General features: G+C 37.3%; 1 protein-coding gene across 1 annotated transcript in view; it reads right to left on the reverse strand.

Annotated features, from left to right (window-relative positions):
- Window positions 1–14,114: 14,114 nt before the first annotated feature.
- Window positions 14,115–21,889, reverse strand: part of vn (membrane-bound neuregulin protein vein) — a 160,116-nt gene continuing 152,341 nt past the window's right edge. Inside the window, 1 exon segment of the mRNA XM_072302118.1 lies at window positions 14,115–19,927. Within this exon segment, the coding sequence (XP_072158219.1) occupies window positions 19,801–19,927 (127 nt within the window). The 3' untranslated portion in view covers window positions 14,115–19,800.

Genomic DNA, 21,889 nt, shown 5'->3' on the forward strand with positions numbered 1-21,889 from the left:
TCTATTTTCATGTATATGTCGCAGGGAATCAGTAATCGAGGCAAATTGCAACCTATTTAAGTTGAATAAAAAATGCAAAAAAAAAATGTTATAATTTTAAAAAAAAGAGGTAGACGGTTGTTATGATTTTTTGATAGACTTTTTTCCTGCTTTGGTACCAGCTAGTACACTAGTGAGTACAACGGGTGTAATTAGCTGCTGTGTAGCAAACCTTAGTTGGATTTGGTTCGGATGGGCAACTAAACTAACTAGCCGACAATGCGGAGAGTATCACCGGGATTTGAAGGCGCTTCAAGGCGAGATTGTGCGTTTGAATCTCGTTATCAATGAAACCTTTACTATGTCGATGCGAATAAATGAAATGACGAGTTAACACGACCTCTTGCACATTGCCGCCGATTTCTGACTGCTTGCGACATATACGTAAAAAGGGTCAAAATATGCAAATTGATGTTAATTTCAACGACCGAATGCTCAAGTGTGTTAGTCCAGTAGTCAGTGACCCGTTTTACGTCGTAGGAGAGAATGCGTTTTGCCAATTGAGTTAAAAAAAATTCTTATGAAAAAAGCGAACGAATTAATGATTAGAAATAGCAATAAAGAAGGAACATTTTCAGCTGTACTCACGGGCATCATTAATGTGTGTTCACGCTGTTAGATGAAAAAGTTAAAAAATATATATATATATAAAACTCAAATTAGAAAGCATTCAGGCTTAAAATGAGTTTCGCCATGTACAATGAAAACATGTGTGATGATCAGACGTTCATGATATACTACTGAATTGATAGAATAAAAATGGAGGATTAAAAAAAACAAATTCAGAGTGAACTTGCTATACTTCTTGTTCCACCACCAAAATATTATTTGAAAATGCAAAGAGCGTAAACATTCAAGTAAAAAAATATGCTGCAGGTACTTACACATGCATGTTTCGATCTCCATTCGAGTCTTGGTTTGAATTTTGAGTTTGAAAATTTTCTTCTTGAATAAATTTTACGCGAGGAGTAAGGAGGATCGAAATGCAGATGTAGTTATTCCCCGTCTGTATGTTTCCCTTTCTGATGTACTATAAGATTTTTTTTGTGATTTCTTGATTTTTTTTTATTTATTTATTTATTTATTTTTTTTTTTTAGTTGTCTTACTAGCCAATCATACAATGTTTTCAATCGATAAGTTTAATTCCACCAATTAAAAAGAAGGGAAAAATTCATCAGTCAAGTCAAGACATTTTTCGTTGGATGCTGTCAGCTAGATGGCGGCATTTCACAATATTCTTGAGGACTATGTGTCATGAATAAAATTACTGAATATCACATGTACTTACCACGATGGCCTGAGTACCGCATGATCTCCGATATTACGTCAAAAAATTAATTTTCAAGCATTACACCAACCGAACAACCCAATGGAAATTTGTTTACCACTGCATTCAGAGGGGAAGGAATTTATTTACAGACGGCCGATCAGTTCTTTAGAGTAGGTTCTTAGATACGCCTTATGAAATGAAAAATATACTTGGATTGACCTTATCATGAATGGCGTCCAAGAGATACTGGCAATCGTGATTCATGCAAGTTGGCAACAGAATTTTGCCTGCGTTTTTCTAGTATTTGTTGGCACTTTTTTTCCGACGAATTCAGTCGGAGGCAATGTACCTAGCCTGGCCAACTTGCAAAAGTCACTACTAGAAACTAGCCAACGAAATAAGTATTTCGTTTCCTAGGATCTTTTAAAAAAGCTCCATCTTTAAGTATCTTTTTTAAATGATGATATGATGTGAACAAAATTATACGAGAAGGAAAAATGGCTGCTTTCAAAACAATTTCGTTGGTTGCTTATGATTCCCTGAAACTTGATTTAATTTGCTCTCTTTTTCATATTGTAAAGCTCTACGGGAGCCTTTGATTGAAAATCCTGAAATATGTGGGGAGGCCTCTCTTTAAGAGGGATAGAGGGAGAATTTAGTTTGCTCATCACGGTGTTCAGGATCAAAACGCAGATACGCCAGGGGCTCGTTCTCAGGGCCAAATTGAAACTTTCCTCTTTCGAAGCGTTTTCGCCTTTGAATTGTTTTCAAAGGGAACGAATTCACTCGATTTTTTGAGAGAATAACAAGCCATCAACTCAAATAGTGTGTTGATAAGGCCCATCATTGAATGGTGTATCAAGTAGTCCATTAATTTGAACTCAATCGCAGGGGGAGAAATGTACAGCCATGGCTGAGCAAAATTTAGGAATGAATTGCAAAATTGGACTACATTTTGCAATTTGGAACTATAAAGTCCAGCCCGGTTTAAAAACAACGTATGATCCATTAGTTTCCCTATGCACATAAGTGTTTTTCCAGAAGAACCAGAATTTATAGTTCCAAATTGCAAAATGCAGTCCAATTAAAGTAAAAGATCGTCCATTTTTGGCCTGGAGAATCGATTCCTCTGTTAGCCACATTTTGACGCTAGACACTCTGTATTTGTATATCTTATAGGTGAGATACTGAGATAGCCTTAGCCGTTAAAAAGCGACCCAAAAGATCAACCAAATTTAACAGGAAATTCGTTAACTTGACAAAAATAGATAGTAACACCTCAACCTTGAAAACCAAACCAAGAGTGTTAAATCAGTGCCGTGCACAGAGAAAGGGTAAAAAGGAGCTCTCAAACATATATTACAAAGAAATTAATTGTACTTTTCAAAGACTTAATTATAATAATTGTTTCTGTATCAGGCGTTGCGCGATAGAGGCTTTTCAGGGAGAATTGTACCAAAAACGTTTCCTCAAGTTTCTGTGTCCGACTAACAACACAAGGATGTGGGAGAGTGAGCAACCTGTCAATATAATTAACAGCTTCTTTAATCCAATACAAATTTTTCCGATCGTACATTCATGTTACAGACCAAAAAAGGTACTTTTGAGTAAGGTTTGTCCCCGCAGTTGAAGACTGGGCAAGATGACAGCACAAGACAGCAGTATTATAAATATGCAAATACTAAGTGACATTGCGTGGGCTTTGGATCGTATTTTGATGATTTGATGCCTCCTTGTAAGATCGTGCTTTGACATTCTAGATTTTCTTCAAAAAGCTTGCAATTCTTCAAAAAGCTTGCAATGCAACCAATACGCTAATGGTGTGCGTATTGCATACTCAATTCTATGGATGAACATTTTTGTGCAATAACTGAGACTGATTGTAGGTAAATGCCCCTCGATCCTTAAAACATCATTGTATTGGTTGTAATAGGCAACTGAAAGAAGGGGTGGAGTTAGGTAAACCAATTTATTTAAAATTGGTGTCCGTGAAATCCTGCACAAAAAGCCGGTGTAGCAAACGAGGTATTGAATGATGGATGACTTAAGTATGTAGTAAAACTAAATTTTTTGACAGGTGCAAATGACGCTTTTGCAAAATAAACTGAATGCGGACCTAAGAGCACGCAAGTTGCTTTAGATTTTAATGGTAGATTATTTTGAATGGGTACACAAACTGCTTCATATTTTAATGGTAGATTATTTTGAACGGTTATGTGCGATAGAATCAAAAGTTTGGTCATGGAATTTGGAAAACTGTAGATGGTAACTTTGTGTGTTTATTTTTTATTTTTTTTTTTGCTAATGCCAAATATTAAAGTCAAATGCATCATCAGTGTGTATTTAAATTGCGCCATCATCTTTGCATACAATATTACTTAGTAGCGATCAAGTTATCATCTTGGAGGAAACCTTTTTTTTTTAAAAAATTGAAAACAAAAATGTGAGACGTTAAATAAACAACAGCGAAATTAAAAATCAATTGAAATAATTTAAATTGTTTAATGATAATATTAATCCTAAAATTTCACAAAAATGAAACAATTGAACAACTAAGCATTTTGACATATTTTGCAAGTGTACAAGAAGTAAAAAATTAAGTGACTTTTATACAAACATATTCACAAGGGTTTTTATCTTACAGCATTTATTGCATATCTAGCCGTCGCCCTCCTGACATAAGGGCGTAAATACACTCTGCAATAAACCCTGTCGTCTATACAACTCAATGCTTTTCCGGGCTCATCTCAATGTGTAGTAACGCCTTTATGTCAGCGAAATGACGTAGTGGCACAATGGGAGTAGAGTTATGAGCCCCTTTTTTGCTTACTATTTTTATGGTTATCACATTTCTTATCTTACATGCTAATTTCTAGGATAAATGCACGCGTACACAGTATTATTTTCTCATCAGCGAGAAGAATTACACTAGTAGTTCATACGACTTATCACAGAAAATATATACAACAGTAGCCAGATTACATGAAGAATTGCATCCCTGAAAGTCAAGGGCCAAATTAGGATTAAGTGTGACGTTGACTTAAAACTAAAGCTCAATGTTTTTCTACCACGATGCTACCTTAAAGTTTATCCTTCATATGCCAAAAGGTCAAACGAATCACTGTACCAAGAAGTTTACTTTGATACTTAAATAGATTACAAAAATTTGTTTTTTGTTATGTTGCATGCCAAAAATCAATAAGAAAGCATGCTTTTAACAAACGTGACATAGGTAGTACATTAAATAGAAAGAAAATGTTTATTTTTATTTTATTTAATAACTTTATTGTTTCTATTCCAATCCAAGTGACCCGTTGTGGGGCAATAATCAGAAGATGCTATTGCTAAACCTGACAAAGCCAACCATTCTACTTTTCGCATTTATAATTTTAGTCAAAGGTTTAGCCATCGTGAAAAGGAATTTTCTGCCATTATCGAAACCTTGTCTTCGAATTTTGATTTTCACCTTAAGGAGTTACTACAGTTTTGTGAATCAGTAATGTGAACGATAAAATCACTCATCAGGAAAATAGTTTAATTTCAACTTAGGCTCAAACACACGAGTTTGCATAGCTGTGAGTTGATAAATTGAATTTCCCAAAAATATAACCTTAGCAGAAATCGGCGAATAGCTTTTGTGTAAGACTCGGCATAAAGTGCATTGGTAATGTTTGTTGAAAACAATTTGCAATTTATTGGGGAATATTTCGAAACTTTAGAATGGCCGGTTTTGAGCGAGAGCGCGATCTCTGAAACAGAGAAAAATCAGTCGCAGGTTTTAACATTATTTTAATTGGACGTATCTCTGTCAAACAGAACTATGTGCATTATAAGGATTACATTTTGCAATGAGGAACCACTATTTCTGGCCCATTTTAGAAACAACATACATACCATTGGTTTCCCCACGCAGATAAGTGCTTTTATGGGAGAGCCAAAGATAGAGGTTCCTTTTTGCAAAATGCAATCCATAACGTGAGCCCTGTTATGCATATATTCTTATGGGTCTCAGGGCTTAGGTCTTAATGCACATAGTTCCGTTTGGCAGAAATACGTCCAATTGTATATTGTAACCAATCCGCAAAGGACTTAAAAAACTCTTTTGCTTTTTTCCATTCCGATAAAAAAAATCCTTCATTTGCTCATTACGTCAACGCTGATGCAAATTATACCTTCAAATTTTGGAATTTTTCTGAGAATATTTATAATATCTGAAATGAAAATCTTTAACTTTTAACCCCAAAACCTATTTTCTTCCTGCACTTACCGATTTGAACATCCACTTTGAAGGTTGATTCTACTGTCTCCGACAGATATAACGGTCGCGCCGTGGCCCACGCCGCTGGAAGTACCCGCCTATTTCGGTTGGGCCGTTTCGTTTAACCGAAAACGCACCAATAAACAAACGGCTCGTTTCGCGGCGTCTAGTCGGAGAAATCCGAGGTAGGTAGGAAGGGGGAGGGAGGGGATTGGCGAAAAAACGAGGGCAGAAGTACAAGAAACTGAGATGGAAGTCGGTATAAAAATTGAGCACTGCAATAAAAAGTGAAGGAATGAGACCTCAAGTTCAGTGACCGCGTAGAGTCATTGCGTTGAGCTGAGGAAGAGAGAAAGAGAAGACTAAGGATGACAGGGAAAGGCAACGGAGGAGACAAGGAGGGTGATATAGACGTCCTCGCAGAGGGAAGCAAGAAGGGGTTGGCAAATGCCAAGTCGAGGGAGAAATCACTCAAATTTTACCTATCAGAGACCATTATTGAGGCGTACAGCCACGAATTTGAGAGTGGAGTTTTCCCCCGGAATAGGCAGATTCTGTAAGTGCGTCGATCGAAACAAAAAGTCTCCCATCTCTAATGGACGCTCTTTTCTTTCAAAAGCTCTTTTATGACCCTTTGTGACCCGGTGTCCTTCTCAATGGACAAATCTTTATTTATTTTTCCTGATTGCTAAATTAATTTCTTGACCATGTATCTTTTTTTTACACATTAGGAGGCATCAGATATATCCAAAAACATTTTTTTTCGTCGCTACCTGGCGAGTTTAGGTGGAAACAAAAAATATTACAAGTCGCCAACTTAGGGAAAATACCTTGGGTGCGGACTGGTCGGGCTTTTTTTTTTCAGTCCTTTACACCTGCTTTTGGGAAAGAAAAATGTTTCCCTCGAAAGGATGAGTTAGGAGGTCTGTAAACATTGAAACTAATTAAAAATTTTAAAATTCCCCCTTAAATCTGCAAATTCAAAGATGGTTTATGTACCGTTCCTGGAAAAATTACAAAAATGGCCGAAAGGATCATGAATTTGAACACGTCTAGCATTTAGGAAGGAATATTTCTCGTCTGTTTCAGAAGCAACATTTGAGGCATTAGGCTAATAATGCAGAAGAGGGGAGAAGATATTCCTTTCCCAACAACGTCATTCTCATCTGTAACGTCATCGTCGCCGTCCTCATCATCGTAGCATCATCCTAATCGTAAACTTCATCGTCATTGTTGCCGTCATTGTTATAGTCGTCAATATCATTAGCGTCATCGTTATCTTCATCGTCATCCTGATTATTAATGTCACTGTCTTCATTGATTATTACACCAGACATGGAAACACATTGCTATTGAAAGAGAACAAGTCAACTCCAGCACTACGTGTTGATGAGACACATCATATTTCATGTATACATTTGTTTACAGTCGGAGTTTACTCCGTTCGGACTAAATTTTGCAATTGGGAACTACAATTTCTGGCTCCGCTTAGAAACAACGTATGTGCCATTAGTTACCCTATGCACGCAAGTTTTTTTACAGATGAGCCAGACATCGTACTTCCAAATTGCGATATGTAGTCCAATTGTCAGGTATGGGTAAAATCAGAGGACAATGCACGCCCACTTGGATATAAATTTTTGAATCAACTGGGGGACTGGAGAGAACGTATCATGAACGCGTAAAAGTAAAGTCAACTCAGGGTAATATTTACTACCATGTTGTGCTCTACACCGTAGTCAATAATACCTCAAGTTAATTTTACTCGCACCTATTCAAGATTCGCACACTCCGATCCACCACTTCACTCCAAAATTTTTAACAGCGCACTGATCTACGAGAGATGCAACAACTATAGCCCATGCAAAGCTTTAATTTTTTCTTTGATGTTTTAACGATCATACATTTAATAAATTGCCTTATAAAAGCGAATTAATCATTATTCATCAAATTAATCAATCATCGAATTTGCATAAATGCTCGAATAAAGCAAATGTGATTGGAGCACCGAGATAAATTTCCAAATTGATAATTTCCGGACAAGGATTCTCTTTGATTTAGCTGGAAATCTCTTCAAAATGACAGGATTTATTTTGCCGTTTGAAGCAAAGAGATTTCCTGTCGTTTCAGTGAGAATTAGTGTCCCGAAAAAAAGGGCAGCCATTTAAATTGCGGGCCGAATGGCTCCCCCTACTTTTACGAGTCGTCTCTAATTGGCTGATTCCCCGGTGCCCACTTTCTGCGGCCCTTATAGACAATGACAGGGGGTTCATTTTTCATCAAAAATACTTCGAAAACACGAAAAAATGTAAAAGTCGAAGATTTTAGAAGTAATAATAATACTAGGAGAAATCCTGTGAGATTAAAAAAAAAAAAAAAAAATAAATAAATAAATAATTTTCCAGATTTTTTTGAAGAGATTGGTTAGTATTACATGACCTTTTTTCTCAAATACGCCAAACAGTTTGACTTGAAATTTTGTTTTTTCATGACATCAAGTGCTATATTTCAAGCTGAAGAAATAAAATTCCAGGTCGAACTGTTCGGTGTGTTTGAGAAAAAGGTGTCATGTATTACCCATCAATATCTTCAGAAACATCTGGAAATTGATTTCTGAAATGTTTCATTTCTTCTCGTTTTCGAGATATTTTCGATGAAAAATGAGCCTCGTGTTATTTCCCATAAGGACCCCAGAAAGTAGGCACCAGGTGAATCAGCCAATCAGAAGACGACGCGTAAAAGTAGGGGGTGCCATTCGGCCTGTAACTTAAATTGCTATTAAAACAATGAACGAAACTAAAAAACAGCGAACCGATTAAATCAACTAAGGCTAAAATCAAACTAAAGAACTCAAATTCGCTTACGTCTAATTGCCAATTAGACGTAAGCGAATTTGAGTTCTTTAGTTTGATTTTAGCCTTAGTTGATTAAATTGCTATTCTTGTTTTTTCTTTGTATTGTCCGGAAATTATTAATTTGAATTTCTCTTGATCCAACAGGAAATTTTTCCGGGGCTATCTCTCGACGGCAAATTTTGCAACGTGGCGTCCTTCGTTTTAAATCGTGCGTTATCTATTCATGGGGCGCCTAAGTTATGGCGGTGTACCTCTAAAAGAATATAAAACGGCCGTCCGTTACTTTTATGCGGTAGAGTTAGCAACCTGTTCGGTGGAAACATAACTTTGAAATGTAATTCGGACCAATTGAAAGCCGGTTTCCCACTAACTTTTCCTGACGGAGATCCATTAATTTTCAAAGTACCCCAATTTTTCCTCCGATTATCCGCCGCCCGGCTGGATTTATGTCTCAACTTGCGCTCATTTATTGAGGAGGATGCAACCGCAAGCTCCAATTTCCAGCCCGCCGAGTTCTCGTCCTTTCGGGCGAGCAATAATGCACAAAATTCCGTAGCCATGAAATGAATTCAATCGCAGCTTCAGTTGGTAACGAAAATTGTCTTCATGGATAAAAACGGTCATACGTTGCTTAAACAATAAACCAGGCTAAGCGAATCAGCTGATGTTAAAACCTAACGAGTTCAAAGAGTCGAAAATAAAAAAAAAACACTTGAAATTTTTCATGAGAAAACACACTCAGATGTTTTACTACCCTGGTAAAAATTGGCAGTAGACTTTTGTGTTCCAAAATACCATAGACCTAAAGCCGGCTGTAAAATTTTCAATAGCTTCTATAGCCGACTGCACAATTTCTTATGACCTTTTATGGCCGATGGCGATTGAGCAACAGCCAGGCGATAAAGTGTATGCTAAATGTTACTAATTACGGATGCTAGGACTTGGTGAGTTTTTGGACTACCGCTCAATTTTTGGGCCGTAGTATCTTGATTTATTTTGCGCGGAAAGCTCCGTACTTTTGAAGGATGCCTGCCATTCCTAATACGTTGGAGCGCCTTCAATTTCGTATGACACTGTGCAATACCTCTGTTGTGAAATAGTTGCTTCAAGCGCCGTGGCACGCTGCGGCGCGGCGGACGGGCAGCCAGCGCGAAAAGCGCCTTAGCGTCTACAAACCTAACAGGGATACTTCACGCATTGCGCAATGCGTGAAGTATTCCTGTTAGGTTTGTAAGCGCTGGTACGCGCTTATCGTTAGCAGCACGCCGTTCCGCTCTGTGTTAGGCTCCAATATATGATCTTGCGGAGTCAGCGTTTTTCAACTCATGATTTTGAAATGTTTGCACATCCTGTATGGATTATTCTCATTTTAATTGATGAAAAAAAATATGTATTAAAGGAAAATATAATGTGTGTTTTGTGAATATTATGGTGGTTCCGTATCAAACTTAATGATTTCCAAAGCACACGAATTTCTACACATCTTAATATTTAATTTGAAAAATAGAATGAAATTGTGAATCAACCACTGTACTAATTGCGAGGGGCGTTGGTTCATTTGAAAGGTGTTGTTCTCAATGCTTCGGGAAAACTATAAATTATTTTCTGGGGTTCGTCCCCGATTTTTAAATCCCTAAAAACTCATAAATTGGATGAGGGGAAGTGGGGGTTTTTTGTTTTTTGTTTTTCGGAAAAGTTTTGTTGCTACGCATCTTACTTTACTGTTTGCTGTCTTTTTATCAGCTGTTTTCATTCAACAATCATCATTAAGTGAGGTTATTTCCAACACTCAACTGCCATCAACTTACATTTTTCTTTTCCCGCGTTTTTTTTTTACGGTTTTTCATGATTGGTTCCATCTTTTTCCTGTTGCCAATTTTTCCTCATTAAGTCAATAACATCCAAGTTTTTTTTTCTCATTTCCGATCAGAACTTTTCACGCCGTTTTTTTTCAATGTATATAAATATGTTTATTATCAATTTCCATTTTCATTTCATCCTTTTTCTTCTGATTTATTTTTTTTTAATTTAAAAATTGAACTTTTCAGTTATGATTTTGTTAAAATAATAATAATTTTTACTAATTTTAATTTTAAATTTAACAGTTGTTATGAGTGAAATCTTCAATGACCGAGGCGGTCGTCCTCCAAAACGTGGTCGCGTTTTCCAGAATTCTTCGCATGTTCGTTTAGTGAAGCAAGAACTTAACTCTGTTATTAGTATAGAAAATCAAAGTTTCATTTCTTCATTTCGGAAGTATAAAATTGATGATCAGAACTTTGATGAAAATTTTGTTACCAAATTTTCAGTCGGTTCAATGAATATAATTTGTCATCATTGTGATGCTCGCCATTTTCAGGGTGAAATGTCCAATGGTCATTTTAATAACTGCTGCCAAAATGGCTTAATTTCTTTACCGAGTATTCGGACAAATACCGATTTGAAATCATTATTTTTACATTCTCCAAATTTCATAAAGCATATCAGAAATTATAATAGTGCTGTTGCTTTTGCCTCTTTCTCTGCAAATCGAATTGATATTCCGGGTGGTGGACCTTATTGCTTTAAAGTTCAAGGATCCATATATAGGTAAGTTTATTTAATATTTACCGTTACGTAACGTACTTTTTTCAGTTTCTCAGTCCGTCCCTCCCTCCTGCCCACCCCTTAACGCATCCGGAATGCAGCTGCATTCCGGATGCACACGAAGACTTGGGAAAAACCATTTTTATCAAACAAGTCAAGCTAGGAACATACATGGGTAATAAACAACTGACTTATATGTGGAATAGTAAGATAACGAAACAAGAAAAAGATAACATACCAGCAAATACGGAAACCAGAAAGCAGACTGAACATGGAAAAAACGAAGAAGAAAAAGCGGAAAAATTAGATGAAGTTAAAACAGGAGCAGAAAAAGAAGAAGAACCAGAAGGAACAGCTACTGAAGAAGAAAAAGAAGAAGCAAAAAAAGAAAAGACAAAAGGACGAAAGAAGAAGAGCAAAGTTGTAGGAAATATAGGAAGAAAAGCAGGACAGAAATGGCAAAAGAAGAATCAACAATTTAATCGAAAAAAAGCAAAGTATTTAAAAAATAAAAAAAGATCTTCTTTAAAATTAGTTTGAAAACAAATGTAAAACCTAAAAAATAATTTTGTATGAAGATTAAAACAAAATTACAATTTTTGAAAACATTTGTTATATTTATTCTCTCAAAGAAATAATTAGACCCGATTCAAAGACAAAACAGAAAATTAAATGAAAATAAATAAATAAAAAAAAAAAAAAAAAAAAAAAAAAAAAAAAACATGTGAAAGTGAAAAGTGTACAGGAAAAATAAGGGGCTGCGAAGCAGCCCCATAAGCCCCTAGTTTTCTTATAAAGTGATAAAGTGTAAAGCCTGGCGATAGGAACTATAGCCCGGCTGTATACTTTTTTATCGCTTCGTATAGCCCGGCTACATGATTTGATCCACTTTCTACAGTCAGCTATATGATTTTCTATTGCCTTCCTTAGCCGGCTTTAAGAATTCCTATGGTAATTTGAAACGCAGCTCCTATCGCCAATTTTTACCAGGGTACTGATCAAAGTATCGGATGTATGTTAATAAAACCATTTGGTAATCCTGAGAGTGTGTGCAGTGAGTCGTTAGTAATTTTCCTAATATTGCTTGATTTGCATTGAATTTTCGAGTAAATTAATTTCCGGACACGTTAGTTGTTTGCGTAGAATGACCTAAGGAGGTGTATGTACTCCTTTGAATTGATTCACTGGGGTTGTTCCCGGTTCCGCAAGAGAGTTTTTGATAATTGTTCGCCAAAACAGGAATTTTGACGAATTAAAGCTTGTTTCTGTTTTATAGTACCTAGTAACAGTAAAAGTTGCAAACCGCAGAGACTACAAAGAGATTGTATCTAGAACGATATAATTCGGTTTTCCATACTTGGAAATATGGCTTCAGAGTGTGTAAAGTAAATGTAAGGCCTCCATCGTTAAGCTGGTCAGTCGGTCAATCATTCGATCAGTCAGTGGGTTAGTCGGTCAGTCGGATCACTAAGAATTGTGTCTCCACAATTTTTGAAACGCTTCGATATGTGCAGTCGTTCTTAAATTTCGAGAAGAAAAACCGGGCAAATCCATACAATGCGGTATCTTCCAAGATATTTAATTGACTCTAGGTGATGAGAATGATCTGCTTTTCATTAAAAGTCTCTTAATTTCTTAATTTATATTGAAATTTGCCAGTGGCACCGAATCAAAGCTCCAAACCTCAAGGGGAAAAAAATTACGGTCCGAGCGTTTTTTTTTTTTTGGCAAATCCGGAAAGAGTCCAGATGCAAAAAATTGGGGTTTTCCTAACAATAATTGAAGATTTATATTCAACAACTCAAATCGGAATGGATGAATTTACTTGGTTCTCCATCTCAATTCTTGTTGCTATCATCTAGGCATGATCCAGGTACCATGTCTTTGTGCGCGTGGGAAGAATCAAATTCAAGGAGAATTTTCAATCATCATCGAGGTTTAGGTGCAGGGCAAGAACTTGCTTTGCGACTTGTGGCTAAACTTCGAACCGGAACATACCTTATTGCCTCGCATGGAAACCACCTCCACATCATCCATACATGCGACTACAACAACTCAACATGCAGATGTTACATCACAAAAGTGCTCAGATCAAGGTTCGGAAAGTGGATGGCTAGAACGTGCGTTAGCTCAAGAAACGTCAGTTTCGACAGATGGCGTGCTATCGCAATATATCTCACACACGGAACACGGGTCGTGCTTAAAGTTAGCCACTCCGGGGGAGATTGGGTACGAGGTCGCCAAGATCGAATTGTACCCCTTTCACCGAAGTGGTGAACGAGGACCGCCTGGACTGGTGGCGAGTAGCACGCACGAGAGCTCTGGTGCATTTCAATTTACCGCTGGACCCGGATTTGCTAGCTCTACGACGCATCCTGGACCGAAAAGCCAAGGAGATTTCGGAAATAGAGGGGACGGAGAAGAAAGTGGCGCGTGTAGCGGCGGACAAGGAGCGCAAAGGCAACACAAGGGGGAGCAAATCTTGAACATGATAATGACATCGGCGGTAACTCCTCTGGCGCGATTCTTTGACAGTCATCTTTGGTTGGAGTCTCATTACAAGTGGATGCCCAACGACCAAAAATCATTAAGGCAAGCTTTAAAACTAGCCCGATACAATATCTCTAAAATGTCAATAATTAAAATTTTTAATCGTGTAAACAATATCGACACAGATAAACTACTTTTTGCAAGCGATACTCCTTCTGAGTATTACTTTAATATTATTAAATCGTATGAAATATGTCTCGAACTTTTAAATTGGCAGATGGGGTTCGAAAATATAAAACCACTCTTACAAGATATATTTGATGTCTTAGAAAAAGTGCGCCCAAAGGTGAACACTCTCTTCATTTTGGGGGCGCCTAATTCGGGGAAAAATTTCTTCTTTGATAGCGTGATTCACCTCATGATAAATTACGGTCAGATGGGTAATTTTACCCGCCACGATAATTTTCCGTTGCAGGAATGCGTGCAACGCAGAGTCATACTTTGGAACGAACCAGCAGCGGAAAGCGGTAGTTTTGAAACGCTAAAAACAATTCTGGGGGGGGGGGGATACTTGTAACGTAGGGGGGGGGGGGGGTGCAGGGTTCTGCGAGGGTTAGGGGGGGGGTTCTTGGCTCCTAAACGAAAATTGGTTGATTTTTGTTCAAATCCGGTGCTCTTTCTTTTTTCCCATCCAATTTTTTGGATTTTTTGCGTGATCTTCACACAAACGACGTAGGTTCTCTTAAACTTACATTTCCCGCGGAAAGTTCATGCTTTAATATCTTGGACGCACAAGGCTTGAACATCAACTGATTTAAATTGAAAATGTAATTTACAAAAAACTGCCTTCATTTTCGGTGAATACCACTTTTCATGCACTTATCAAAGGTAACTTGATCTCTCACAATCCTCATCTTCCTATTAGCGTAGAATTTGCGTACAAATGGTTGGCTTAGCATGTGCGCTAAATTGCATACGTAGAAAAGGTACATATAGGGCGAGAAATTAAGCTTTGGTCAGGCAGTTTTAACCCCCGAACAAGACAGATTAGAATTTAAATTATCTTTCCCCTTCAAAGTACCCATAACCCCAGTTTGTTTTGACACTTTTGAAAGTATAGAATTCATGGTCCCAAAAGTTTAATAGAACACTCTTTTGCTCTCGTATTAATGACTTGATTTTGGATTTTTATGGAGCGGTGCCCTTATCCCCTTGGACAGTTAGATAGTGGATGGACACGTTTTCATAAATCGAAACTCATCCGTTCAAAAATATTTCTTAAGTAAGTAGAAGGATAGTAGTTCAAACACGAGTACGTTTTGGAGCATATAACATGCCTAGGCCTTAAAGTTATGGTACAGCATGAGACGAAAGAGACCTCTGAAAGATTGGAAATTTCAGTGGAACATGTCATAAAATTTCACGAGGCTATAAAATTTTCGAAAAATATGAAATATTCATTCCAGGTGTGGGACATGCTATTACTCACACTGAAAAAACCAAACAACAGATCAAATAATTGTTTTTCATCCGACTGCATTTATAGATCTTTTTCTGGCACAGGAAGCACGAGTGATAAAAACTAGTGGGAAATGCCTCTATAAAATTCGGCAACGTTTCGATTATTATTCGGCATGAGCTCATAATCCACGATTTGAGATACGTCTTTCAATTAGGTATACTAGATGACGTCTGCGGAAAAATTCACACGTTTCACGATTATATTTTTCGTGCAATTTTACCACCCTGCCTAAAGTAAGCAAAAGAGGAAGAAATTAAAGAAAGCGTGAGCTTAAAATCACAAGAAAATGCATCAATCCAACGACGGCAGTTGGATTTCGGAGGGAGGCTAGCTCATAGCTCAAAGCTCTCAGCTCCCTCTCAGCTCTTATGGAGAAACCTACATATTTACAAAACATTACAGCAAAAAAAAAAATAAATAAAAAAAAATAAAAACAACAGCTCGGTAGCGCAAATCTTTGGTTGAATATTAACACATTTTCTTAGATAGAACCCGATATTTAGATGGCAGAAACACTTTAGCGGGCTCGATTATTTGTAAACGTGTTCGGTTGTTTGTAACTGGGAATTTTGAGAAAGATCTGTAGTGCATACTGTACACAGAATGGATCGGGCACAGTGGCGTGGCGTGCTTTGCGATTCATAGATTGATCTGCCATTTAAACCTACGAAAAAGGATCGATATACAGGGTGTTCGCAGAACACCTCAATGACACCTCGCCACTGATTAGACAGTTCAAAGCTAGGAAACTAAGGCTAATAGCACGTTGTGCTGCGCCCGTACTTTAAAATGCTCCACAACCCGCGATTTTAAAAAATACGGGTAAAAATTTCCAAATTAATGTACTGCAGAGGCTATTCATGAGAGTTTTGGTTGATTATTATCAGTGCGCTAAGCGCTAAACAATTTAACAAATCGTAAATCGACCAAAATGAACCACCAAATGACCAATTGAACAAAAGGTAAATGAATTACTCGAAAATATGATGATTTGACTTACTCAACTCACGAAAAATATTATGAGATTGAGAATGGAAAATTGGTATCATTTTACTGCGACAATGACAGAGACGTGTTTCAGATGAACGTATAGAGGAAAATGAAAACTCTGTGGGCGGCAAAAGAGTCAAATCAAATATCTATCAGAGGTTCATAAACGTTCCTAATAACCGCGCCCTTTCCAAATTTTACATGACTTGATACCTCAAATAAAATGTCTCCTGGACGTTCAGAAAATTGACTAAAAGTTGTACGTCTTTCATTGAGATTAGATAAGACTGGTTGACTATTCAAAGGTACAAATTATTTTAAAAACACTTAAAAAATCACAGGAAAAAGTCATTTCATCAGAAAGATTATATAGAAAAAACACACACACACTTGATAAAGTTGGGCTGAGGTCTCATAATAGTAAGGAACTGATAAAAGGAAAAAAGTGACACATTTTTGCGAGCAACCGAACACTGAACGGAACGTTACAGTGACCATTATAAAATCACACGATGTCTCCTTCATTTACGGTCAGAGAGAGTCACTGTATCGATCATTTGTAGTCTCTTGTTATCAATAAATTTCCTCGAGGTTCAATTGGACTACATTTTGTGATTGGGAACTACAATTGTTGGCTTATCAGTACAAACATGTATGTGCAATTGTGCATAGCGAAGGTAAAATACGTTGTTTTTAAACTGAGCTAGAAATTGGAGCTTCTAATTGCAAAATGTGGTCAATTATTATATTATGATAGCGTATACTCTCACGAATGACGATCTCACAAATTTAGAACTAAATCTTGTAGAATTTTTGACAAATTGAGCCTAAAGTGCGACACGCCTTGTTGGGCCAACCTTGATCTGAACAATATAATTTATACAATTATTTACAAAGAATTGTAAGTGCCTAGTATTTGACAAGAACAATATGCGAAGATAGAAAGTGATGAGAGAAATGAAAACAAACTAGTCATAAAAAATAATAACTCTTTACGCTAACTAACAACATTTTATTATGATTGACTAAGTAACATTAGGAACTTTTAATTAACGTTAAAATGTGATTAACACTAATATTTGACAAGGAACTTAATCGTGTGCCATCCAAGTTACATCTCGTATTTGGGTTTTACATTATATGTGGCCAGTTCATAATGATGCTCATTCTAAGAGATACGAGCGGCAAGATACTCAGGCTGAGGTCAGGTCTTCATTCAGTTCGAGAAATTTCTGTCAGAATAAATCGACCTTTTACAATGCCAAAGCTGTGGCGGCCTCCTCGTTTTTCCTTTCATTTTATTCTTTTTTTCCGAGTCAGAATAAATATTGCACATCTTCATTAGATCGTACCCGCCCAAGGTTCAGCAGTCTCAACTTTTTACCTCGATACACCGAGGCATTTTCGAAATCATTTGCGAAATTGACCATTAGGTAGGATATACATTCATTTTTAATAAGTTTACGTTAAAGTCAAAACAAGTTGACGGATTGACACCACTAAGTAGGGTAAGCACTTTCCCGGCCCTCTTGGCGAAGTGCGGAAATTTGTATCTATGATCACATTTTCTAATATTTATGGTTAAAAAAAAAACACAGATATACGAAAGAGAGTCGACATTTAAACCGATTCGATGAAACTACGAATTTAACATTTGAAACTTTTTTAGACGCTGAATAAAAATGGTGGAAATCGGTAATTGTAAAAAAGTCTCGGACTGCGATAAAAATATGTTTATAATACAAAAAGTAAAAAGTTGATATCGAACGTTTGTATATTAACCCATACATATATGGCGGTGCGTAGGTTTTTAAGGATGTGTGCATGAGGATCATATAAGGTATAAGGGGTGCACTTCAAGGTTTGGTTCTTATTTCAAATCTAGTAATGGGCATTCTGAGAATTCTAAGAGCACAAAATGAGTTTTGGTCAAGTTATAAATTAAGACAAGTGCAACATTATCTGCAAGTCAAAATTTTCTAAAACTTAACTGACAATGATAATTCTATGAAACTTTATTACCATGTTTACGGACTTGGCATTTTATACACACAAAAACAGCTTAGATTGCCTTACAAAATGTTAAGATATACCCAACGTTATTTGGCCTTTTCTTTTTGAATAGCGGAAAGAATATTCTATAATGAAGGCTCAGTCAATGAGGGACTTGTTTAGAAGGCTCAGATTTTAAGACTTAGAGCGCAAATCTGATTTTGGACTCGAAACTATGCCGAGTCTTGTGACTAACGAAACTAGTTATCATAACGATATGCAGATATTCTTGCACCTTGAATGGCAATGGCAAAGAGGCGGCTACAAGCAAGACGCAAAAAAAAATTACAAGCTTAGATATATAGTGAAAAGGACGAAACATTTTGGTACTTGAAGAAACCTTAAATCCAAGGTAACTTTCCGATGAGAAAACGCTCAGAATACACATGATTTTCTGGCTTCCTCGCAAAAATTCGCAGACAATATATCCTGCTCTGTCTTGCACCATTCATTGAGAGAGTCCTCGGACAAAGATGCTTCTCAATTTCAAGAAATTGAAATGAAATCTTGCTCATTGAGTGGTACGGGTATATACCAGTATTAATTACCAGTTATTTACCAGTATACTACGAGATCAATTTTTCGTTTGACGCAAATTCCGAGTCCGGCTAGTCAAACGTGTAGTTTAAAGCGGCTACGTACGCAGTGGGATGATTATTGAAATTGATAGACAAAACGATAGACAAAGAATACAACGGGAAATTGGAGCGATCCTATTGATCAAAACGGGTGGTTGTTTTAGACTAAAGGGAAAATGATTGACTGCCTGCAGGGTCCCTAGTTGGTTGACATTAGTTAGTCTATTACTTAGCTCCTTTGTCCCTTGCAACCAGACTTGCACCACATCTCTCCATTCTCTCTTCCTCTTCGTTGTCTATCGCTTAGTCTATCAATTTCAATAATGAACGTGCGCTAAGTGGAAGTGGAGCGGTCATGGCTACCAATTGGAGCCTTTTGGCCTGTAAACCCTGAGGCGGGTAGGACCAGACATGCGGAGAGCGGGCAGTCGGGTCTTTCTCAACTTCCTGACCGAAAGTGCTGTGTACATTGAGGGGCCAAACTAAATGTGTGACATCAAAAAACAGGAAGGAACTTAAAGTGCACAGTAGAAATCGACATCCGTACTGCATGAAAAAGCATCACTCAGTATGACTTGCGCCGAAAAAAAACACTAACTCTTCAATTTGCCGCCAACAAGTTTTTTTCTTGAATTAAGAATGAAACTCCTCGATTTGAGCCACTAATCCCGTTGCTCCTATAGAAATTCAGCCCGAAACAAGATAAAAAAAAAATCTTTGCGGCAAATTTGAGAATGGTGTGAATGAGCCAAGCTCTCTTTTTTTTCAGTGTGTGGTAACAATAAATAACAAAAGAGGAATGGGTTCCCCGTCAAGCTGACTCGCACGATTAAAACTTACGATATCTTTTAAGCCGCCTGTGTTTTACTTCTTAAATAAAGACACAGCTAGATCTAAGCTTTATAAAAGTGTGTACATCATGTCGGCTCTGTGCAGGGATCTCTTCTGGGTTTTCCGCTCTGCGCAGTTTTTGAGTTGGGGCTCTGGACGCGCAGCGTCCGAATCAATGACTGGTGATTGGTCGGAGTGAATCGAAGAAGGTAATTACAAAAGAAATATTAAAGATATAAAAAATGGAATGAAGTATAGTCTGAGATAGGCTATGTACAAGGCTGTCTCTCATTACAATTCCAGAAATGAGTGATCTAAGGATTAATCTTCAGCAATAGTATGTTGATGATAACCCCAATTTACAAGTATAAGCCATGCTGGGTTTGTTATACATACTGCTTCTGTTGTAAACGTCCTTGCTTTCACAGCGTTGCCCGTTGAAACCCTCTGCGCACCTTCAACAGACAAACAAAAAAACCAAAATTAGAAGGGGAGCATAAGTCAATTGGTTTATTTTGAAATCGAAAATCCATGTTTAAAGTGCGAAACCACGTACCTCCATTGCGGCGTTTCCAAATGCCCGCTCATATTTTATTGTTTTGGGGAGAAACAAGCCAACACTATACCTTGAAAGTTATACAGAATATTCTGCTAGCAAACAGCATTATAGCTTGAAAGTTATACAAAATATTCTGCCAGTAAACAAGAAAAATCAGGGAGGTTTTCAAAAACTCATGTCGCCCAGTTTTCCACCGAATAAATAAAGGATGACAGGAAGTCTGCAACGTCGCAAATGAGCTACGCGGTTTCGCATTTTGGCCATCAATACGTAAATTTTGAATACGCCCCCAGTCTGAAGAGCTGAATGTAGAATTAAAACGTAATAATTGCGTTACTGAACACACAGTGAAATTTCCCGGATAGAGTAAAATTCTCGCATTTCGTCATATTTAAATATACCCTTAAGGGGGCGGATATTTCCGAACGTTACCTCGGTGGTTTAGACGGCGAGATCGAATGAAAGCTCAATATATTCAACCCTAACCCTTTTTTTTGCAAGTAATAAGATTCTTTATTAAATATTCACAAATTGGAACTAGCAGAGACAGGTGCTAGCCCGAAGGCCCATCTAAGTACATTCTAATTTCGAGAAAAATACAATAGTAATATAATAGTAGTGCAAAAGATAATCTTAAATACTATGCAACCCTAAACCTGTTTTTCGCGGATTGATATTGTTGAAAAACATGGGGAAATTTCTGCGAGCTGTATGAAGAATTGAAAATTACTGCACAAGCTCAGTTCGAATAACTTGCATTGTTCGAGGGCTCATACGACGTTCTTTCTTAGGGCGGCAGCGTGGATGGACTTATTTTGCATAAACGGCGTAAATACGCGGGATCAGTATTGGCACTGGCACACTGACCCAGCTCTGAGCGCAGAAGTGTCGGCAGAAAAATCTCAACTGACCTTCGCACAGTTGGGCGAGCCATTGGAGGAATGGAGAATTTGCACGCAATTTTTTTATTGCTTCATCTGAAAGTGCCTAATGAGCTGAGTTCGCAACATTTTTCATAATTTTTTTCTGACATGGGAAATTGGAGAAAAATTGATTTAAAAGTGAGAAAATGTGCCGCCTTGTGGCGTCATCTGGCGGCATTTCCCATTTAAACACATGTATTTTAGCAGAATCGGTTATTTTGTCATATCTCCTCTAATAATTGCTCAATTTATGAATGAAGGGTATCTTCGTGTTCAGTTCACTCAGAGGATTCCACTTAAACAGGAAATTCATCAAATTTCAGACCCTTGCAAATTCTCCATTCGGGCATAAATGTTATCACTATAACCGGAAATTTTGATGTTTATTTCGTCATATTATATACTTCAAGGAGTGCATCTGAAAGACATTTTTATAAGTAAACCAGTGGAGCTAATTTATCAACCTCTAATTTCGAATTAACGAAAATGCAAGCTTCACAAGTTTGCGAATCATGTGGAACCTCCCTCGGGGGCTCGTTCCCACTGTACGTCGGCGTCGCGGCGGCTCCGGGAGATTTATCCGCGGCGAGGACATTTCCCTGGTCCACGCACAGTGGATCGAGTCAATCAGAGAGGTCGCACATGAAATTTTTGACTAAAATTACAAATTTTGGCGTTTATTTCGCTACCCCAAGTAGCATGGGGTTCTACTTTCTGTCCAGCACTAATTTAGAAATTGTTTATTTTCTAGACAGAAAAATAAAAACGATGGTAAATGGAAAGAAAATAAATGTATCGAATAAAAGTAAGAAAATTATTAAAAACTTCTATTTTCTGTCTATGTTCCGGGCACTAGATACAAGGAAAACAGACAATTTTGTTGTCTACATTTGGTTTTTTTTCATCTATTTTCTGAATTTTAAATTTCTAAGAAA

The sequence above is a fragment of the Bemisia tabaci genome, chromosome 7, assembly GCF_918797505.1.
Source record: "Bemisia tabaci chromosome 7, PGI_BMITA_v3".
In the NCBI taxonomy this organism is placed as follows: Eukaryota; Metazoa; Arthropoda; class Insecta; order Hemiptera; family Aleyrodidae; genus Bemisia; species Bemisia tabaci.